The following is a 19276-nucleotide window of genomic DNA, read 5'->3' on the forward strand; positions in this document are numbered from 1 at the left end:
AGGCAATGTCAGAAAAGCAGTACATAGGAGGCCCTTACACACAGCAAATTAAGATGAGCACATCTTAAAAATTCTGTCCATCGAAATCAGTGTTGGCATGATCAAGAAACTGTAGAACAAGTATCTGTTTCTGTGTAATTCTTTTTTTTTTTTTTTAATAAGTTAGAGGGTTTTGACATTTTGCAAATCCCAAAGAAAGTGGATGAGTATGGAGAAGGAGATCATCCAGTGCTTACATTTGTAAGAGCTCGAGTAACTCAGATAAATGTATAATATAAGAATAAAAAGGACAGGGTGAGTGGAAATTATCAGTTGAGAATATTCTGTGGTCTGGAAGAATTAAAAAATAGTAATAAGGAAAGATTTCTCCTCTTATGGCCTAGAAACTCTCTTTGTAGCAATTAGCATATATTATGATTCATTGTTCTACAGAACAGAAGCTTTTTAGATTGATTAGAGTCCCATGGTTCATAAATCATTCTCCTTCTCTGGCTCATAGTCCCAGAAGACCTTAACTAGGAAAAGCTGAGAAGTTTATTAGCATCTTTTTTAATTACTTTGAAGAATTCTGAGAATTTAATTAGTTTTAACCTAGGTTCATGACTGTGGTATAACACTGTATACTGCATATGTCTTTTTTATACAATGACCCTGATTCTCTACCAGTACCATACTTGTAACATATCTGCTCCTTATTGTCCATTGAATGTGTTGGCAGTGAGCTGCAGCACCTGACAAAGCACCCCTGATTCTCTATCATCACCCACATTAAACCTTGGGCTGTAGCCTTCCAAAAATTTCAAGAATGACATTAATTTGACCTTGTCATTCTCAGCTTTCCTCCTGGTGCCGAATGACTGGAGGAGCAGACTATTTCCCACCCACCCTGCTCCCCAACACGCTTAGGACACCATCTAGAGACTAGATTGTCCTTTTTAGTCCCACATTATCTGCTTGACAAGAAACTGCAAAACCTCTGCAAATATGTCAACATGTTATTCTGAAAACCCTAACTATCTGCAGTATTTTTTTCCTTCTGCTGAATGCCAGATGTTGTTTTGGGGCGAAGCATTTTATTTTCCCATTGTGTCAATGAGTAGTTGGAATTCTCTTACACACTCTGTGAGTAATGATTAACACTGAGTGGCTCACAAGGGACATCAATGTCTTGAGTTACTGAACAATTTGATATCACGTGGTAAGATATAATCAATGAACAAGAGTAACTGTTTTCATTTCACAGATGTGTTGGTGGACATCTGAGATTATGCCCAACTCAAAAAATAGCTTTATTGCCTGTGCAATTAGGAGAAATCCTTGTAGTCTCATCTTCTCCCATCTACATGCCACAGTTCTGGCACGGGCCTTGCCTAACCAAATTGCATTTCTTTAGGAAACTGTCGAGTAAATAGATGATGAAGCTGATCTTGTGTGAACTGCTTGAGAATTGATGCAGTGTAAGGCCTGAGGTGAGATGCTGCCTGTCAAGCCTTCCTTGGAGATCTACATTTTAATAATTTTTATGAAACATCAATAGCAATTATGAAAATTAGGAATCTTTAACTGAAAAGTCTGTGCAAGTTTTGTTTTTAAGCAGTTGAGCGCTGGGGTCTGCCAAATTTGTTGTAAGAAATGTACAGGTGTGGCCAACTCTCTTCTGTGTTGGAAATATGCAGTGAGAGTGTTTTGAAATGCTTTCTATACCCTTTTCTGACTTTTCTAACAGTGACAATTTGAGGGCTCCTCTCCAGAGAGCAGTCAATGAGGGCAGAGAAGAAAGGTCTCATGGCTGCTGGTTGCTGTGGAGACAGACAGCTTCCCACTGTGAAGACAGTGTAATATAGGGAGGAAAAGCTCTGATGGACATCACAAAGAAAATATATTCCTTCCACCTTCTGTCTCAGCTTGGTTCTGTTGCTTCAGTCTTTCTTCCAGCTTCTCATCACTGCTTGATTCTCTCCCTCTTTTCTTCAGCTCAAGTCTCACTTCTTTATTATATCTTCTCCCCATTCCTTTTCACATTCTTTCACGTGCCTTCTCTCCTCATTTCACCCCACTTTCCTGAGTGTATTTGTCTTGCTGAAGTTTTCTTTCCAGACAAAATCACTGATTCTTTTCTCTTCTGCTGAGCTATTGAGAGCAGGACGGTGCTCCCGCTGCAGGTCAGCCTGGACAATATTGCTATTAGGTTCTATATTTCAACAAACCAGAATTTGTTCTTATGCGAGAAGATTGCTATGGTCTTGCTTCATCCCAGCAGAATCTGTATGTGCCTCCTTCCACCAGCTCCTGTGGCACCCAGTTTCCTGGATGCAGAGCTACAGCAAAGCTGTTTCTCTGTAAGGATTTCTGGTACTCTGTAGTGCAATAAAAGGACTGGTTATAGCTGATCATTTTGAAATATCTCAGCATGATGCAGTATCTAGTTTGTTTTAGAAGTATGCTCTCCTAAACTTATCCCAGTGCTTCAGCACTCCAAGAGATCTTTAAATATTTTGAGAACACAAGACAAACACCTCCTCCTTGTGAGACACATTTGTGAAAGAGAATATTAACTTACTAGTATATTATTGGCTTTATTTTTATTACCTTGAGTAGTTATTCTGGTGTTCAGTCTTTAGAAAAATAAGTGACAGTTGAGCATGTTTGTGTTTGCAATCCTATGCAAAGATTGTGTTGTTTAAAGATTTGTCATAGAATCATGGAATCACAGAATCGCCTGGGTTGAAAAGGACCACAATGATCATCTAGTTTCAACCCCCTGCTATGTGCAGGGTCACCAACCACCAGACCAGACTGCCCAGAGCCACATCCAGCCTGGCCTTGAATGCCTCCAGGGATGGGGCATCCACAGCCTCCTTGGGCAACCTGTCCCAGTGTGTCACCACCCTCTGTGTGAAAAACTTCCTCCTAATATCTAACCTAAATCTCCCCTGTCTCAGTTTGAAACCATTTCCCCTTGTCCTATTCACTATCAACCCATGTAAACAGTTGTTCTCCCTTCTGTTTATTTTTTCCCTTCTAAAATTACTGCTTCTTTTAACAATCCTTTCCTTTGTTGAGCATTAGTTCACAACGACGTTCTGACAGGTATTTTGATACTCAATTGCCTGCAAGGACCACTGGGTGGCAGAGCGATCATGCACATAGTCGAAGCATTGAGTGTTTCACAGGGACCAGTTACGCCAGTGAGAACAGCTGCTGGTTGTAGCTGTAGATCTGATACCTCAGGTTTTAGCATCACAGGTATCCTGCAGCAGTGGTAGCATGACTGCAGTGTCTGTGCCTGTGTCCCAGAGGGCCTTCCCTCCACCTGGGGAGCAGGCCTGTGTTCCTTAGTGCCATGTGCTGCACAGCCCTAGCCAATGGCAGGACAAAATGTGGTTTAGTGGTGCCTGTGTAAGGAAAGCCTGAGTAACCTGGGTCTGTTCATCCTGGGGCAGAGAAGACCGACTTGGAGATATGATCAGTGTTTACAAATATCTAAAGGGAGGTGAGAGGAAAACAGATGAGGCCAGGCTCTTCTCAGTGGTGTGTAGCGATATAGGACAAGGAGTATTGGCCTAAAACTGGAACATAGGAAGCTCTGAACTAACATGTGGAAGACCTTCTTTATGGTAAGGGTGATGGAGTACTGGGACAGGTTGCTCAGAGAGGCTGTGGAGTCTCCTTCTATGGAGATACTGAAGACCCATCTGCGTACTTGTGCTACCTATCACAGGGAACTTGCTTTAGCAGGGGGGTTGGACTCCCAGGTGTTGCTTCTCAAGAGAAAACAATTTTTATTTAAATGTGCATAAGCTTTCAAGGCTGGATTTAATGCAAAGTCAAGCTGTCAGCTCAAGCCACGATGGTTTAATCAAAACTGTTTTCAAACTCACAGCCAGATACCAGGGCGTATGGATTAACACAGAGGTGGAGGACAGCCTTAGGAGCTTTTTTTACCACTTTACCACTTAGAATATAGGAGTTGTCTTCACACTTGAGATGTGGTTTAAAAGAAGCTCCTTCTCAGCTGTTAGTCATGCCTGCCAGCTGACTCACACCTCCCAGCCCCAATCTGGTTACTACAAAAGTCCTGAACTGTAACCTGGGTTAAATGTGTAATGTGGCACAGTTCAGGCTGCATGAGTTTGTAATTGCTATCAATTAAGTGCATGATAAAATAAGAGAAAACAAGGCAACAAAAATGAAAGAATTGTTCAAAGAGTAACATTCCTAACAGTTTTTCAGGTGCTTTGTGATGTTCAAAATTAGGAATTATTACAAAACTGCTGAAGATGCAAAATAAGACAAATTAGAAACTATTCCAGACACATAATAGATATATAGAGGGACTTCAGTGTAACAGAACAAATCATCAAGAGTGCAGAAATCAATTACCATATTGGCTAACAAAAATGTGAGTTTAGCAGAGTGCACTATCAACAGTTATCGAGTCTACAGGTCTGATATGGATTTCTCTTTTTTTTTTTTCTTACTGAAGCTGTTTATTTTCATAAAGTGTTTCTCCACTGACAGGAGCAAGCCCTAGAACATGTATCTGCCTCATGATAGTGCTTTAGACACCAGCCTGCATACGAGTCTCAGTATCTCTGACCCAGAGAGAACCTGGCTATTTAACATGAAATGGAAAAGCTGGGTAAGGATAGGCTCAAAAAGCCCCTTTTAGATCATCTCTGCATGTCTCAGGATCAAAGTGTCTTTTTCTCTATTTTTCATCTTGTTGTTATAACGATTGCCAGGTCAGCGATACATGAAATGTAAGGATCTGAACAGATACAAGTCTCACTCGTGCTGAAATGTTAGACATTAATTGTGATAGATCCTCCTGTTATCTCACCATGGTGGCTTTTGCAGGAACTTGGATGTTATATTGCAAAAAGAGAAGTATAAAACATGCTTTTTTTTTTTTTTTTTTTTTTGTGTGTGTGTGTGTGTGTGTGTGTGTGTGTATGAAAACTTGCTGACTTTTCCTGTGGTTTATCACAAGACTAAAATTAGCCTGGCCAGATGCATTCAGCCCTTTGAATCACACAAGCACTGATTCTTCTAACCAGTTTCTAGCAGACAACTTAAATTGTTCAAGCTCAGAGCAGCAAATGAACAGCAATGAATGTAATCTATGCACTGCCAAGAATGGGAAATACTATTGTACATAGCATGAAAAGAGGAGGACAGGCCGGACAATACCTGGTAGTTTCTCTGCTTTCCTTTGCCAGACCTCTGGTACTAAGGAAGTTAACTAGCTGAAACACAAAGACAAATAAGATCTCTTTGCAAATAAGCATGGGAATATAGAAAAAAAAATTAAACAAAAAAACACTGAAACCACACACACACTCCTTTTTCCAAAGTGTTGGAAAATCTGCTTAGAAGAGAGACCAATTAAAGGCCAAAATCATATGCTTTTCTGTCTTCTTGAGTAAGAAAAGAACCAGGTGCTTTTAAATGTGATGGCTCTTACACAAAATATGCTAGGAAAACAAGAACAGCAAGCCAATCGAACAGCTCGTCTGCCAATGCCTTTTATCCCTGAAGTGCTTCACCATTTTTTGCATGCCTTAATGATTTCTCCATCATTTTCCTCTTTCAAAAGCTCTAGTCATCCCAGCAATGAAAGATCAATCTTATGTGAACAATGCCACAGAAGGAAGAAGTGTACATAAGAACACTGGTAAATTGTTCATATGAATGTCTCACTTTAAATTAAGTTTGCATTTAATTAATTATTGGACTAAGGAATTAGTTTATCTAATCTTAAATTAATTTATCAAGTCAAAATTTAGGTCACAGATGTAATATTCCATAAACAGTGTTCTGAAAGCAGTATTTAGTATTTAGTATTAGTATTTAGTATGTAGGCATTTATGTTTTACCATTTGTATATTTACTCAATGCAATAAGAAAGTTTACACAAATCACTAGAATTGCTTTTAAACTTGAACACAGGGTCATGTCCCAGTGCCACGATCTCTGGGGTTCAAATGTATGGCTTTGTGCCTTGCTGTATGTCAGAAAGCCTCTGCTGTCACCACCAGTGGAAGACTTGAGTTTCCCCAGTGCCTGTGCTACCAACTCTGCACCAGACAAATGCAGCTCTCATTACTCTGGATGTTGTAGAGGATGAATTTTAAGATGTCGCTGGGCTCCAGCTCAAAGGTTTGTCACACTTTTGGATGAGGAATGCCTTAACCTTAGCTAGCTACCTTAACATCACAGGATCATGGAATATTTCAACTTGGAAAGGATTCATATGGCATCTTGGCTTGTACCAGAAAAAGCACAGCCAGCAGGATCAAAGATCATCCCTCTGTACTCAGCTCTGGTGAGGCTGTACTTTTTTTGTTCAATTTTGGGCCCATCACTACAAGAAATACATCAAGGCCCTGGAGCGTGTCCAGAGAAAGGCAGCAAAGCTGTGAAGGGTCTGGAGCACAGATCTTATGGGGAATGGCTGAGGGAACTGAGGGTTGTTCAGTCATAGAAGAGGAGGCTCAGGAGAGACGCTGCTCTCTACAACTACCTGAAAGGAGGCTGTGGTGAGGTGGGGGTCGGCCTCTGCTCCCAGGTAGCAGTGACACATGACAAGACAGAATTGCCTCAAGTTGTGTCAGGGGAAATTCAAGTTGAATGTTAGGAAAAATGTATTCTCCAAAAATGCGGTCAGGCACTTGAACAGGCTGCCCGGGGAGCTGGTGGAGTCACCATCCCTAGAGGTGTCCAAGAAACATTTAGGTGTTGTACAGAGGGACGTGGTTTAATGGGAAATATTTGTGGAAGGTGGATGGTTGGATTGGATGATCTTGGAGGTCTTTTCCAACACTGGTGGTTCTACGATTCTACTATTAATATGGATCACTGAGTCCAACTCTTATCACTTAACTGCAGTCACGCTAAGGTAAAATCCAAGTATGCATTCACATATAAAATAAACAGCAGTTCCTGAAATTGTTCCTATGTTTATACAAAATATATGTGTATATATTCATCTGCTTCCCAAAGTTTACCTTGAGGAAAGTCTTTCTCCTTCTAAGTAACCTTGCTGTAAAGATCTCATGTGCTTTCTCACCTCTCAATGCAGTGTCAGGGTCCTGGAGGTCAGTCTGCCCTGGGAGGGAGGACCAGGACAGTCTAATCTTTTGCTAGATCTCATATTTCTATAGCAGTTTGTGCATTAAAAACATACAAGCTAGAAACATCCAAACAGGTCAATTTATGTAGCTTAATTCTTGCTCTTGACTCTGAAACGTGATCCTTTGGGATTATGTCAGCTAACTGTTGAGGAGAGACATCAGGTTTGGGATGATTGATACCTAATCCCTTCCTTTGAAGCACACTGTAGCTGTAAGATATTTCAGTGTGAACTTGTGGAACAAATTACAAATGGGATATCAGTGTGGAAAGGCAAACATAGCAGCCTATGAGCATTAAATAATTAAGTACAGGAAATTGCACTGACCTGTGAGAATAATCTGATATGCAAGGAAAGAAATGTGTTTCAGGCTGCAGTTCCACAAGCACCCAGAGTCAAGCTGCTGGCTTGTCACTGCTGAAAGACAGCTTCTTCCCCTTCTTCCCCTTCCTCTTCCTCCTCTCTATTCCTGCTCTCGGCCAGCCAGGCCCACTCCACCCTATGAGATCCACAGCCACCTGCACAGCTCTGCTTACTGGCCCAGAAGAAACTAGCCTCATTCTGTGGACTTCTCTGCCCATTCAGCAAATTTAATTGCAGCAGAGGTGGTGAAAGTGTGGAAACCAGTGTAAGTCCCATTGCAAGGATGTGCAGCCAGAGCTGAGCGGGGTGGCATTTCCCCCCTTTTAGAGGTGGGGAACAGCTGAACCAGCCAAACTCAGGTGATAAAGTCCTACAATAACATAAATGTACAATAACATTCTCTTGAGATTTCTTTGTTTCAGCCACACGATAAAGTGCTTGATACAAATTACTGTGCGAATTCTTGATCTGAAATATAAGGTCAGATGAGATGGTTGTTTCAATTCCCTTTTTATTACTAGCTCCATGAATGCGTACTTCATGTACTTATAGTATGAGCGGGATTAGAGGGTGTTTGCGAGTATTGACATAAATGCATATCTTCCAAATTGACAAGAGGCAAACTCAAGCTGCAGTGTTTGCACTCCTAAGTCTTCCCTCCTTGGCCCATTCTATGATCAACATGAAGGCAGATTAAGTTTTTCTTCACCCACCTCCCATTGGTCAGTAGGGTTCTTTCAGACACACTGAGACATTCCCTACAGTGACTGTGCTGGGCTAAACCAGAGATGCACCTGGTCCAATATTCATCTCACAAGAGGCTGTGAACAAATGCTAGGGAGCAGCAGAGAAGGCATATATGGAACTTCTTGCAAGTGCTCGCCTGGCTTCCAATTATTTTTAGCAGAGAATTTCCTCAGCTGGACGTGGCTGCTGTCTGCTTACTAACCCTCCTTGGACTTATTTTCCAACTACTTGTCCATTTTTTCCTTGACTCCAAGTTGTTGTTGTTGTTATTATTATTATTATTATTATTATTTTAATCAAGAGCCCCTTTTAGTAGTAAATACTGTAAATCTGCATGGGGTGTTTGAAGATCCACCTCCCCTTTCTTTTCAGCCTGGTTTATACTGGGTTTCAATTCCTTCACGTGATTCCTTGTTAATACTTATCCTTGTTCTGAAACCAGTCTTGGTCATCAAACTATGAAAATATTGCAAATATGAAGCAGATACATTTTGCCATGCACACTGTGTGTGCAGGCAGAGAGAAGTGCATGAGTGCACGATCAAGGTGTATCTTAATTATGCTTTGCTGCAAATTAAAACCCTTCTTGGACCACTGCAGAAGTGGCCTTGGACTTGTTTCCATTCTGGTGCTTTTTTCCACCAGCAGCGCTGACAAAGGGTGCTCATGACCTCACGCTTCCCATCTCCAAGACTGAATACTGCGAGAAACGATTTTCAGCCCCCATGAATTCTGCGGCCGCCGTCGCCGGAGGGACAAAGAGGTGAGGCGGCACGGAGGCAACGTGTGAGAGCGGCCCCCGGGCCGCAGGTTGATGTGCAGGGAGCCGGGCGGCGGGAGGCAGCGGCGGGGACAGCGCGGCCGGGGGCAGCTCCGCGCAGCCCATAGCCGGGCCATGGGGCGCAGCGCAGCCCCCCCGGAGCCGCTCCCGTGCCGGGGGCTGCCGGCGCCTCCGTGCCGTGTGACAGCCGGGGGGGGCCGCTGCTGCCTCGGCGAGCCGTGCCGCGGCGGCCGCAGCCATGTGTTTCTCTCCCCGCCCGTGACACAATAACACGGGAAGCGGGGCGGGTTTTGGAGGGGGTGGGGGGGGAAGCGAACCGAAACGGCGCTCCGTGTCCTCCAGGTGAGCGCGGCGGGGGGAGGCTGCCGGTGCCTCCGGCCACGAGAGGGGGATCGGAGCTGCGGCGGCAGCAGCTGCGGCCGGGGGGGCGGGGAGGAGGGGGCCGGAGCCCGCTCCCCTCAGCTCGAGGCGCTGTGCCCGCAGGCGGCGGCGATGGAGGAGGGCATGAGCAGCATGCAGCAGAAAGCGACCGAGCTGGAGCACATGGCCGAGGTCCTGCTGACCGGCGAGCAGCTGCGGTAAGCGGTGCCGTGCCCCTGCCCGGGCTGTGCTGTGGGACCGGGGTACCGGCGGGCGGCGGGAGGGGTGGGAGTGAGGACGTGCCCCCTGGAAACCGAGCACCTGCCCGGCTGCCCGCCCGGCCCCGGCTGCTCGCAGCCCGCAGCCCCCGGACCGCTGCGATGTCGCGGCAGATGAGGGGATCCCCGCGGGGAGAGCGGGGCTGTGCGGCGCCGAAACTGTTAACTGCAACGCTTGACTCAGTTAATTTTTAATTTCTGGGATGTGTTCGGTTCAGTCTGAACCCATCCACTACGGAGGAGTCTAGGAATTGTAAGGTTTTTGGCTTGTCAATGAATCTTGTGATTCAGGAGGAAATATCCCATTATTATTACTGTGTGTTAGATGTGTAACTAGGAAGAGAATGGAAAAAGATGTGCTCAGTGGCTTTTGCTTGAATTTTCTTTGAACTTTTTGCTCAGGTGCCGAACAAACACTGCAGAATGGTAGCAATGTTGCTTGATTGGGCAGGTGCCATCCCTGCTGCTGCTACAGGCACTGACATTGGTACTGCTAGCATTGACATGGCAAGCACCATTGGCACTGTGCAATGCACAGCAGTGATAGCCATATTCAGGCAGTACACATCTCTGTGGTTTGGCTCAAGTACTTCTCTATGCTTGAGATTCTTCATCTGAGCAGCTTGAAATGAAACCTGGAGTGAAAGGATCATAAAATCATAGAACAACAAAGGTTGCAAAGACCCATTCTGTCCATCAACCCATTACACCATGCACAGTAAACCATGTCCTGTGGTGCCACATCTACAGGTTTCTTAAACACCTCCAGGAATGGTGACTCCACCACCTCCCTGGGCAAGCTGTTTAGGAAACACCAACATGCAGGCTTTGCAGGGTGGACTTGGTGCTAAGAGGTTTGTTAAAGTGCTGACAAGACTCCTACAACTTCCAACTCACCTCACAAAAAGCTGAATATTCAGTTGTAATACAAAATTTCTATTGAGATTTACTTATGACCTTCTGTATTCCTTTAAGTTAAATGTAAAAACAAAAGCTTTGCAATCGTTCCCTAAGGAGAGGATTGAAGAACTTCAACAAATCTGGCTCCCACAGTCAGCTTATTACTGTCACAGTCAAGGATGACACTTATAATTTCATAGAATCATTAAGGTTGGAAAAGATGTCTAAGACCATCTAATCTAGTGTTGACTCATCACCACCTTGCTCTCTAAACCATGTCCCTAATTTTATTAAGGTAATTAAATGTGATCCTATTTTTGGCCAAGATCATCTTCAAAATAATTATTTCCCATCTTGGTTTCATGAAGTTACCTATGGGCATTCCCTTCTGAGTACATTGGAAGTGGCCTAGATGACCCTGGACTGGTTTGATAGCACAGCCTCCGTTAAGCCTAGCTACTGCAGAAGAGATCTGCTTCCCCTTCTCCTCCTGCCCGTGGTTCCTATGCAGTGCAAGCTCACATCCTTGCACCTTTCCATTGTGGCCACCTAGCGAGCACACTGGTTTTGTGAGATGATGACTGCCAGCATCTCACAAAACGGGTGAAGATGGGTGGTGGGAATATGGAGCCAGAAGGAGGGAAAGGAGGTGGTGGGGAAGAAGCAGATCTCCCATTCTGGCAGGAGGGATCTATTGGATCAGCTGGAGCTGTCCTGGGAAACTGCACCCTGAAACATCTATCTTCCCCTACCTCTGGTAGCTTCGTTCTGTTTCTCTGTGGGATGCTCTGTGCAAGGGTTTTCCAAACAGTAACAGCTGCAGAATAGATGACAGAAAACTGGCTGGTAGACAAGTTTTGGCTAACCATGCATTTAAAGTTTCCCTTTTCTTGTCCAAGATAAGTGTATAATTGTTAATGCTAAATGAAAACATGGAGGGCTTTCAAGATCAAAGTTTGGTTATCTCAGAAGCCTCTGGGGCAGACAAACAGACGATAGAAAACCAACACAGTCGCGCATTCAAGGAAACGTACTGTACTCTATTCTTAGTGATCCTTGCAAATGCCAGATAAGTCCTCTTGGGAGTGATGCAGCAGGACAGCTGACTGTGTATTTGGGTGAAAGTGCACATGGGCAGGTGTTGCATGCTGCAAGATGAACGCATAACTTGGGAGTAAAGTGTAAGATGAAACTGAGCATGGTGTTGCTTACATATAAGTAAGAAAATGTATGTATAAATACTCTTCTACTAGACTAAATAACATGTGTCTAAATGCAGATGCTTGTGATAGCTGCTTGATTAAGATTCCTTACAAAGTCCTATTGCTCGTCTCACCTCAGCCTCATGCATTGCCTCACTGGCCCATTTCTGTGGTCTGCTTGCTGTGTGACTCTCCTTGGTTGTGACTTCTTTATGCAGCGAGGGCTGAGCTCATTGCAGCATCACCTGGTGCTGGCACTGGGCTGTCACACACCAGCTTTGGTCAGCAGCAACTCGTGGGAGATGAGGCTGTGATGTAAGTCCCAGTCTGTGGTTCATGGATGATATGATACATGGAAAAATAAAGGACCTTGAGCTGTAGGTTAGCTGATATGGTAAATTTTCACATCTGGTAAGGTCCTCTGCCTCTAAAGCCAGCAGCTGGCTAAACAAATACTTAACCAACTCTTTCTGTTGGTTAATAGGAACAGATTTTTTAAGGTGAGGACTTCTGAAGTTTGGGTCTTGATAGGTCTTCTAGTTACCAGGCTGGTGGCCATGAAACAAAGCTGAAGACTCCCTGATCCCAGCAGTGTGGCCCTTCAGGACAGACCCTATAACAGCCTCAGAAGACTAGAATGAGAAGTCAAGTGTTTGTATGGGCATGGTCTGGCTGAGGGCTCTTCAGGCACTGATAGCTTTGTAAGGGGACAGACCTCTGGGGCTGCCTAAAAGCACGAGCTGCCCCCACATCTAGTCTTCCCTGGCTCAGCTACACTTTTGGACACCCTATGGCTATTCAGTGGTGAGCTCTTTCATTTGAGAATGGCTGCAGTACGGATATCCTCAATAGGTTACAAATGATCTGAAGAATGATCTCCTGAAGAAACTTGTGCTAAGAAGGAGTGTGTGGTGTTTGTCTTCCTGGAGACATGGAAAGCCATTAGAACCCAGCTCAACCCAGTTGAGTCCCACCTTCAGACACCTGTCTGGGTGCAACCCTGGAGACTGGGCATGCAGTACATCCTCTATGGATGCGCCTGAAGGGAAGTGCCTCAGCCATGGTGCTTTGGGTAGTCATATAATCCTAGAATGGCTTAGTTTGGGAAGGGACCTTAAAGATTATCTAGATCCAACCCCCATGCCACACACAGTGTGGCCAACCACCAGATGAGGCTGCCCAGGGCCCCATCCAGCCTGAACTTGAATATCTCCAGAGATGGGGCATCCACAACCTCTCTGCAGCCTGTTCCATCACCTCACCATCCTCTGAGTAAAGAACTTCTTTCTAACATCTAACTTAGATCTCCCCCCTTTTAGTTTAAAGCCATTCCCTCACTATCAGACTGTGTAAAAAGTGAGTCCCCTTCCTGCTTGTAAGCTCCCTTCAAGTACTGTAAGGCTGCAATGAAGTCTCCTCAGAGACTTCTCTAGGCTAAACAAGCCGAACTCCCTCAACATTTCTTCACAGGAGAGGTGCTCCAGCCCTTTGATCACCTTCATGGCCCTCCTCTGGATCCGCTCCAACAGCTCTGCATATTTCTTGTGCTGGGGGCCCCATGTCTGGATGCAGTACTCCAGGTGTGGCCTCTGAGGGCAGAGTAGAGGAGGACAATCATCTCCCTTGCCCTGCTGGTCACCCCTCTTTTGATGCAGCCCAGGATAGTCACAGCTAGACATGTGATCCATGGGGGGTGTGTAACAGCACTACTGACATTGATCATGGTTTTATCTGAAGCAGGGCAATTCTAGACTCATTTCCCTGCCAGCAGAAGGCAACGTGTTGTGCCCATTTCAGCACTGCTTGGCGGAAAGATTAAAGTCTTGCTGTTGGAGTTTGAGCATTGACTTAGTTACAGTTGGCAACTGAGAGTGGTTTTTTCAACAGGGATGTTTTGATGTACTTGCTGACTGCCTGTCTTACAGCCAGAGTTGACTGATACTTCATTCAGCAAATAATTACTTCTTGATCCCAGATTGCTGTTGAACTCTGTTGTATCTTCTGAGAGTCTCTCATTTCTCTTATAAATGTACGCCATCGTTCAGGTTGTCTTCAGGCATCAGTTGACCAAAAAGCAAGATTTTAAAAAGCACTTATTTTTTATTTTTATTTTATTAGAAATTGCCTTTGTGTACACGTTGGAGCTCTCTGAATTAGGTGTAACTGTAATGATACTTAATGCTTCTTCTCATCAGATTTTTAGATGTGCCTTTTTCACAAGCTTATACGGGAGGCAGCACCTTCCCAATTCACACTTCAGTTAATTGTTTTAGTAAATAGTTAGGAAGCTTTTAGACGAGCTTTGTGTGAGTAGTACCCATAGTTCAGCGTCTTCTTTCTTTTTGCTTAGGAAAGAATGAAACATGTTTCTTATATTCTTCCTGGAGAGACAAAATGTAAGATATGGTTATGAAAACTTCTTAATACATTAGAGTGCATAACTATCAGAGGCATTAACTTCTGCAGTATGATAGCACTTACAGGTCCATAAACTTTTTCCTTACTTGGAGCAGTAAGCAGTCAACCTTTTTCACTCTGGTAAGGGTCAAAAGTTCATTGGCATTCGAAGATGCAATTAACCCAGTGGCGCATAGCAGTAACAGTTACTAGAGAAATGCAATCAAGAAATCATGGCATTAATGTATTACTGTAACATAGAAATATATTAAGCATATAGTTACATAATTTATCAAACGCTATCACTGTGCTTAGAACAGCATTAACACTCCAGTGATGCACAACTGTGACAGTATAGAGACGCAGTAAAAGGAGCGTGAGGAGTCAAGATACAGAAGTACCCAGGGTCACTTCCCCTACAGACAAGTCCAGACTGATTGTCAGATATCAATCAATCTTACATGCCACTTCTGGAGATAGAATTAATTGAGATTAGATTTTGTGTTCTTCCTAAGCCTAATACTGTATGTACTTTTTTACGCCCTGCACCACGTTCATGCACCAACTTTAGTTCTCCAGCAGTGGCTGCATTTCCATTAGCGAAGATCTTCCTAATTGGACTCAAAACTGACCCTGAAAAAATAATTTTCTTTTGTCTCACTTGAGAAGGTTCATGTCTGCTTACTTCTTCAGGGCAGATAGGTCATGGGAGGTTATATCATCAGATCTTTGTGGAACAAAGTGCTCCAGAGCTTTCTGTCCAACTAATTTCACTGTCATTAATTTGTTTTCCAAAATCAAGCAGCCAAAAAATTGGCAGTCTTCTCTGTGAAATTCCACCAGAGGAATGCCCTGCAAGGAGGACTATGAAGTGAAGGTTGGGAAGGTTGCAAAATGGAGTTCTTTGAAATCAAGAGGCTCCCTGCTAAATCAGTACTATCGTAACACATTTAGTTATACATTTTAACTCAGGTAAATTAATTTTATAAATGTATACATTCAGTTTTTCTAGAATCTCTGATATCTGATGTACCTTCTCATGTCTTTGAATCTTGTGTGTTTGTACTAATTTTAATTATGTCGGTGGTGCCATATACATATATGATTCAATGATCAATGATTTATGGATCCCTTCCATCTCAGGATTCTATGATTCTCCATTCCATGATTCTGTGATACATGTGAGTATGTACGTATACATTCATATAGGCATATATGTGTGTATATACACATGTATACACATACACACATATATGTACCTAAGGTTCCTGGGCCAGCAATCTCAATTTCTCCTGTTTTTCAGTAAAATTTCTGATTTTTCAGCATTTCTGTAAATTCAGATGGAAGGCTGTCATTTGTTCGGGTCTTTCCCTTAAGCTGTTTCAATAACTGAGTTGCTCCAGTCAGCGGCTCTGAGTTAAAGTAGCTAACAATGCATGTGCAAACAGCGATCACTCTTGCTCTATGTACACAGTAAGACGGATGTTGTAAGAGTGGTTTGGGCTGTATATTTTGTGTATTCCATTCCAGATGGAGTGAATCATTAACCTCTGTCTCAGGTTAGCAGAGATTAGCAGGAAAGCAAAGGGTACTGTATATGTAGCGTGTGCAAGAATGGGTTTTATTTATTTTAGATTATAGGAACTGCCTATGTACAGGTAAAGGAGACTGCTCTGATGTCGATGCTTGTGCAGGGAAGGAAGGATTAATATTCCATAGGCAGCCTCACTTTGCTGTGTGCTGCGCTTAGTGCACAGCCCCAGCTCCTGTGGGGGCAGCGGCCATAGGCTGGCAGCATGACAGGAGCACTCCTATCTCTTGTCGTTATTATTTACTATTTGTATAGTGATAGCGCCTAGGAATTCAAGCTATTCATCAAGTCCCTGCAGGGGTAGGCACTGTGTGCTCAGAAGAAAGATAAAGCTCTTGCAACACAAATCTTGGCCACAGCTTGTGGCAGGTTTTTGCAGCAAACACAGAGTCCAAGACTGACATCCCCAAAGCACAGAAGAAAGTACCGCTGCAGTGTGGAGATGCAGAACTTACAGTGCATGGGATGGGATGGGATGGGACGGTGTGGGATGGGATGGGATGGGATGGTGTGGGATGGGATGGAACGGGGTGGGATGACATGGGGGAAGCTCTGGCGACAGTGTTCAAGAAAGGACCCACTCCTTTCCCCTTCCTGAGTCACACCTGTAGACTAAGACTTGGCTGAAGCCAGGAAAGATGTCAGCCAGCTTTTGCTGTTGGATAAATGGAAAAGGACGAGGCAGTGATCTGTGCACTGCATGCCAATCAAGCTATTCCTTTTATCTGTAGACTCTGGTGCTTTTTGAAGTGTAAAAATGTAAGAATTTCAGTGCTTTCTGTGATGTAAAATTTAAGAATTTGAAGGATACTGTCACAGCAGCAAATGTGAGCTTCTTTGCAGTCCAGTTGACCTCCTGCCATAGGTTTCTTCATCCCCACTATCAACTGTCCAGGCACTGAGAGCTGGCTTGGAGTTACCTCCTGGCTTAGGGCCTGCTCTCAGAAACAGGCAGCCCCTCACAAAAGGCCAGACCCTTCCACCTTTCTTACTGCTTATTCTGCTGTTTATATTTGAAACCTCTGCTTTGTGGTTGACTCTCTTGCCTCTCTCTTCCTGGCACAGCATGTTTTTGTGGCCACATTTGCTGTTAATTGTTCGAATTGTGTCGAAGGCAAGGGTTGAATACAATCACCTATTCAAACTTCTGTGGGAAGAGGTTAAACCAATGAAGAACTGGCAAATGGAATGAAAATTGTGGTAGGAACATAAACAGGTTTGCTACTTGTGCCTAGGCTTGAAAGAAGAGTACACCCCATAAAAAAGCAACACAAAACAAAGTACAGAAGCAATCTTTGAAGAGAAACTGCAGTGAGGTGCTAATAATAACAATGTAATCATAATGATGGGAACTGCAAAGCTGGAGATCTCAGCAGAAGTGCTGGCATTGGATGAAGCACACTTCACATGTTGGCTTGCTGGTTTTCCTTAAACAAGAGCAGGGCATAGAAATATACATTCTAAACAATTTTGATGTGTAAACCATCAAAATTTAAAAACAGCTTAAACCTTAAGAATAGTCCTTTCTTACAATGGTTTGACTCAGACATAGTATTATGAATAGTATGGTGAGGCAGTTTTCCGAAGGCAGGTTGCCTCAGCAGAAGGAAAGGTGAGGAGTTTTTAATCAATTTCATATCAAATATCAGCAACAGTCATGCTGGTTTTTTTGTTGTAGTTGTTATTGTTTTTAATTGTTTGCAGGATTGTCCTTCGTCCTGAACCTCACTTTTTTCTTATGGCCTTAAGAAGACATGACTGTATTGTGAATGTGCCTTTGTTCCTTGCAGCAGAAAAAATAGCAGTGATCTTAAAGAAGGATAAAGTATTTAAAACTGCACTGCCAGGAGAGTGCTCTGCAGTGGGAGTGGAAGTATAAAAAAGTGCAGCCGTGGTCCTTCATTTTTGGAAAATTCTGAAGCACAGAGGGGGAACAAGTTTCATGGAAGCACAGAGCAAGGGAAAAGGTAGCCCAGAGGCTCACTCAGGCTCTGAAGGAGCCTGTAAAGTTGGAGGAGCCTCCAGGCAGTGGCCATCAGTAGTGCTGGTTCCCTGCTCGAGGCTTCACTTCATTCGGACTGGCTTAAACATCTTTGGACTGTTCCCACATGGTGACCTGCACCGTGGCAGTGATCAGAAGGGCTTTTTGTTGGGCTTTCAGTTGGGTCTTCACAAACTGATTCACCACGTGACCACATAAAAGCTTTTTCTGGAGAAGCATGGGGGGAGAAACAACCTTACACCATTTCACTCAGCTACGGTTTAAGGTTGTGTTTTTCTGATACAGCAGATCTATCTGCAGGCCGCCTCTGCCCTGCTATTATTGCTTCCCTTGCACTTCTCACGGATGTTCATGGGATTCAAAGTTCAGGGAACTACATCAGTTGCAGAGAAGTGAGAAAAGATTAACTTTCTGAACAGGTTCAGTGCCAGTGCTGGGGTGAGGAAGCAGACAGAAATGCATGGTCAGGGACAGAGAGAAGGCACCATGCAGCCACTGCTGGGTTTGGTTGGCCACCCCCTCAGTACTTCATTTGCCTGCACACAACCGAGGACAGATGTTTGCTTGATTCCTACCTCCTAACTTCAGACTCCTATGGAAGATGTACTATAAAAATAAGGTTGAGTTTAAGTGCCTGATGTAAAGAAGAAACAGGTGGCTCAGAAACCACTTGTTGGCACTCTATTGGGTTTATTTTTCATTCAAGGTTTTTAGCTTTACTTCTGTGCTCCTGTCAGGGTGTTGTGCATCAACAGAGTCAAATGTATGTATTACAAATTCTACTGTGCAGTTTGTAAGACCAGCACATCACAGTGCTACCAGTATGACAGCACTTCTTCAGAATGCAGCTTCCATCTTAATTATCAGCTCTATAATTTTGTAGTCTTCTTGGTTTATTTCTTATGAGTGCCTCAATCCAGTAAATGCATTCAGGTATCAAAGGTGCACTTAACAAATAATTTAAAAATATGCCTGTTTGGGCTTTGTAATTCAAAGCAAGTACAGAAGCTAGTTTTTGCATAAGGGAGCTGTAATTCTTCATTTCCTTGCAATTGTGTGGATGATAACATGAGATACCGCAGCTGTGTCACAGGGTTTTTCAAGAAGAGAGCTCTCTGGTTTGTGTGGAGCACCAGGGGCTGTTGGCAGTGCATTTTACAGCAGAGTTGAACTGGTGTGTCAGGCTGCTGCCACGGAAAAGGGCAGGGGAGTCGCTCTGCTGGAGGGCTGCACTAGTACTTATTGGACCCTATGGTGAGCAGCCTGGGGAGCTCAGACAGGTTTACAGTTTGGAAAAGACCTCTAAGATCATCTAGTCCAACTGTCCACTTACCAGCAACATTGCCTACTAAACCATGTCCCTATGTACAACATCTACACCTTTCTTCGACACTCCAGGGATGGCAACTCTCCCACCTCCTTCAGCAGTCCATTCCAATGCCTGAACATTCTTTCATAGAAAAAGTTTTTCCTGATATCCAATGCCAATGACAGTACAAGGGAGAAATTCGGCTGGCCTG

The 19276-nt window shown here is 43.8% G+C and overlaps 1 protein-coding gene across 3 annotated transcripts in view; it reads left to right on the top strand.

Annotated features, from left to right (window-relative positions):
• The first annotated feature begins 8891 nt into the window (after positions 1-8891).
• The window catches only part of DEPTOR (DEP domain containing MTOR interacting protein), a 72259-nt gene continuing 61874 nt past the window's right edge, over positions 8892-19276 (top strand). The window contains exons 1-2 of one of the 3 annotated variants that reach the window (XM_090137948.1): positions 8892-9008; positions 9510-9604. In XM_090137948.1, coding sequence (XP_089994074.1) covers positions 9519-9604 — 86 coding nt within the window. In that variant the 5' untranslated portion in view covers positions 8892-9008; positions 9510-9518. The other 2 variants (XM_031591168.2, XM_031591167.1) reach the window with 2 other exon arrangements.

Source organism: Phasianus colchicus, chromosome 3 (genome assembly GCF_987193195.1).
Source record: "Phasianus colchicus chromosome 3, bPhaCol1.hap1.1, whole genome shotgun sequence".
Classification (NCBI taxonomy): Eukaryota; Metazoa; Chordata; class Aves; order Galliformes; family Phasianidae; genus Phasianus; species Phasianus colchicus.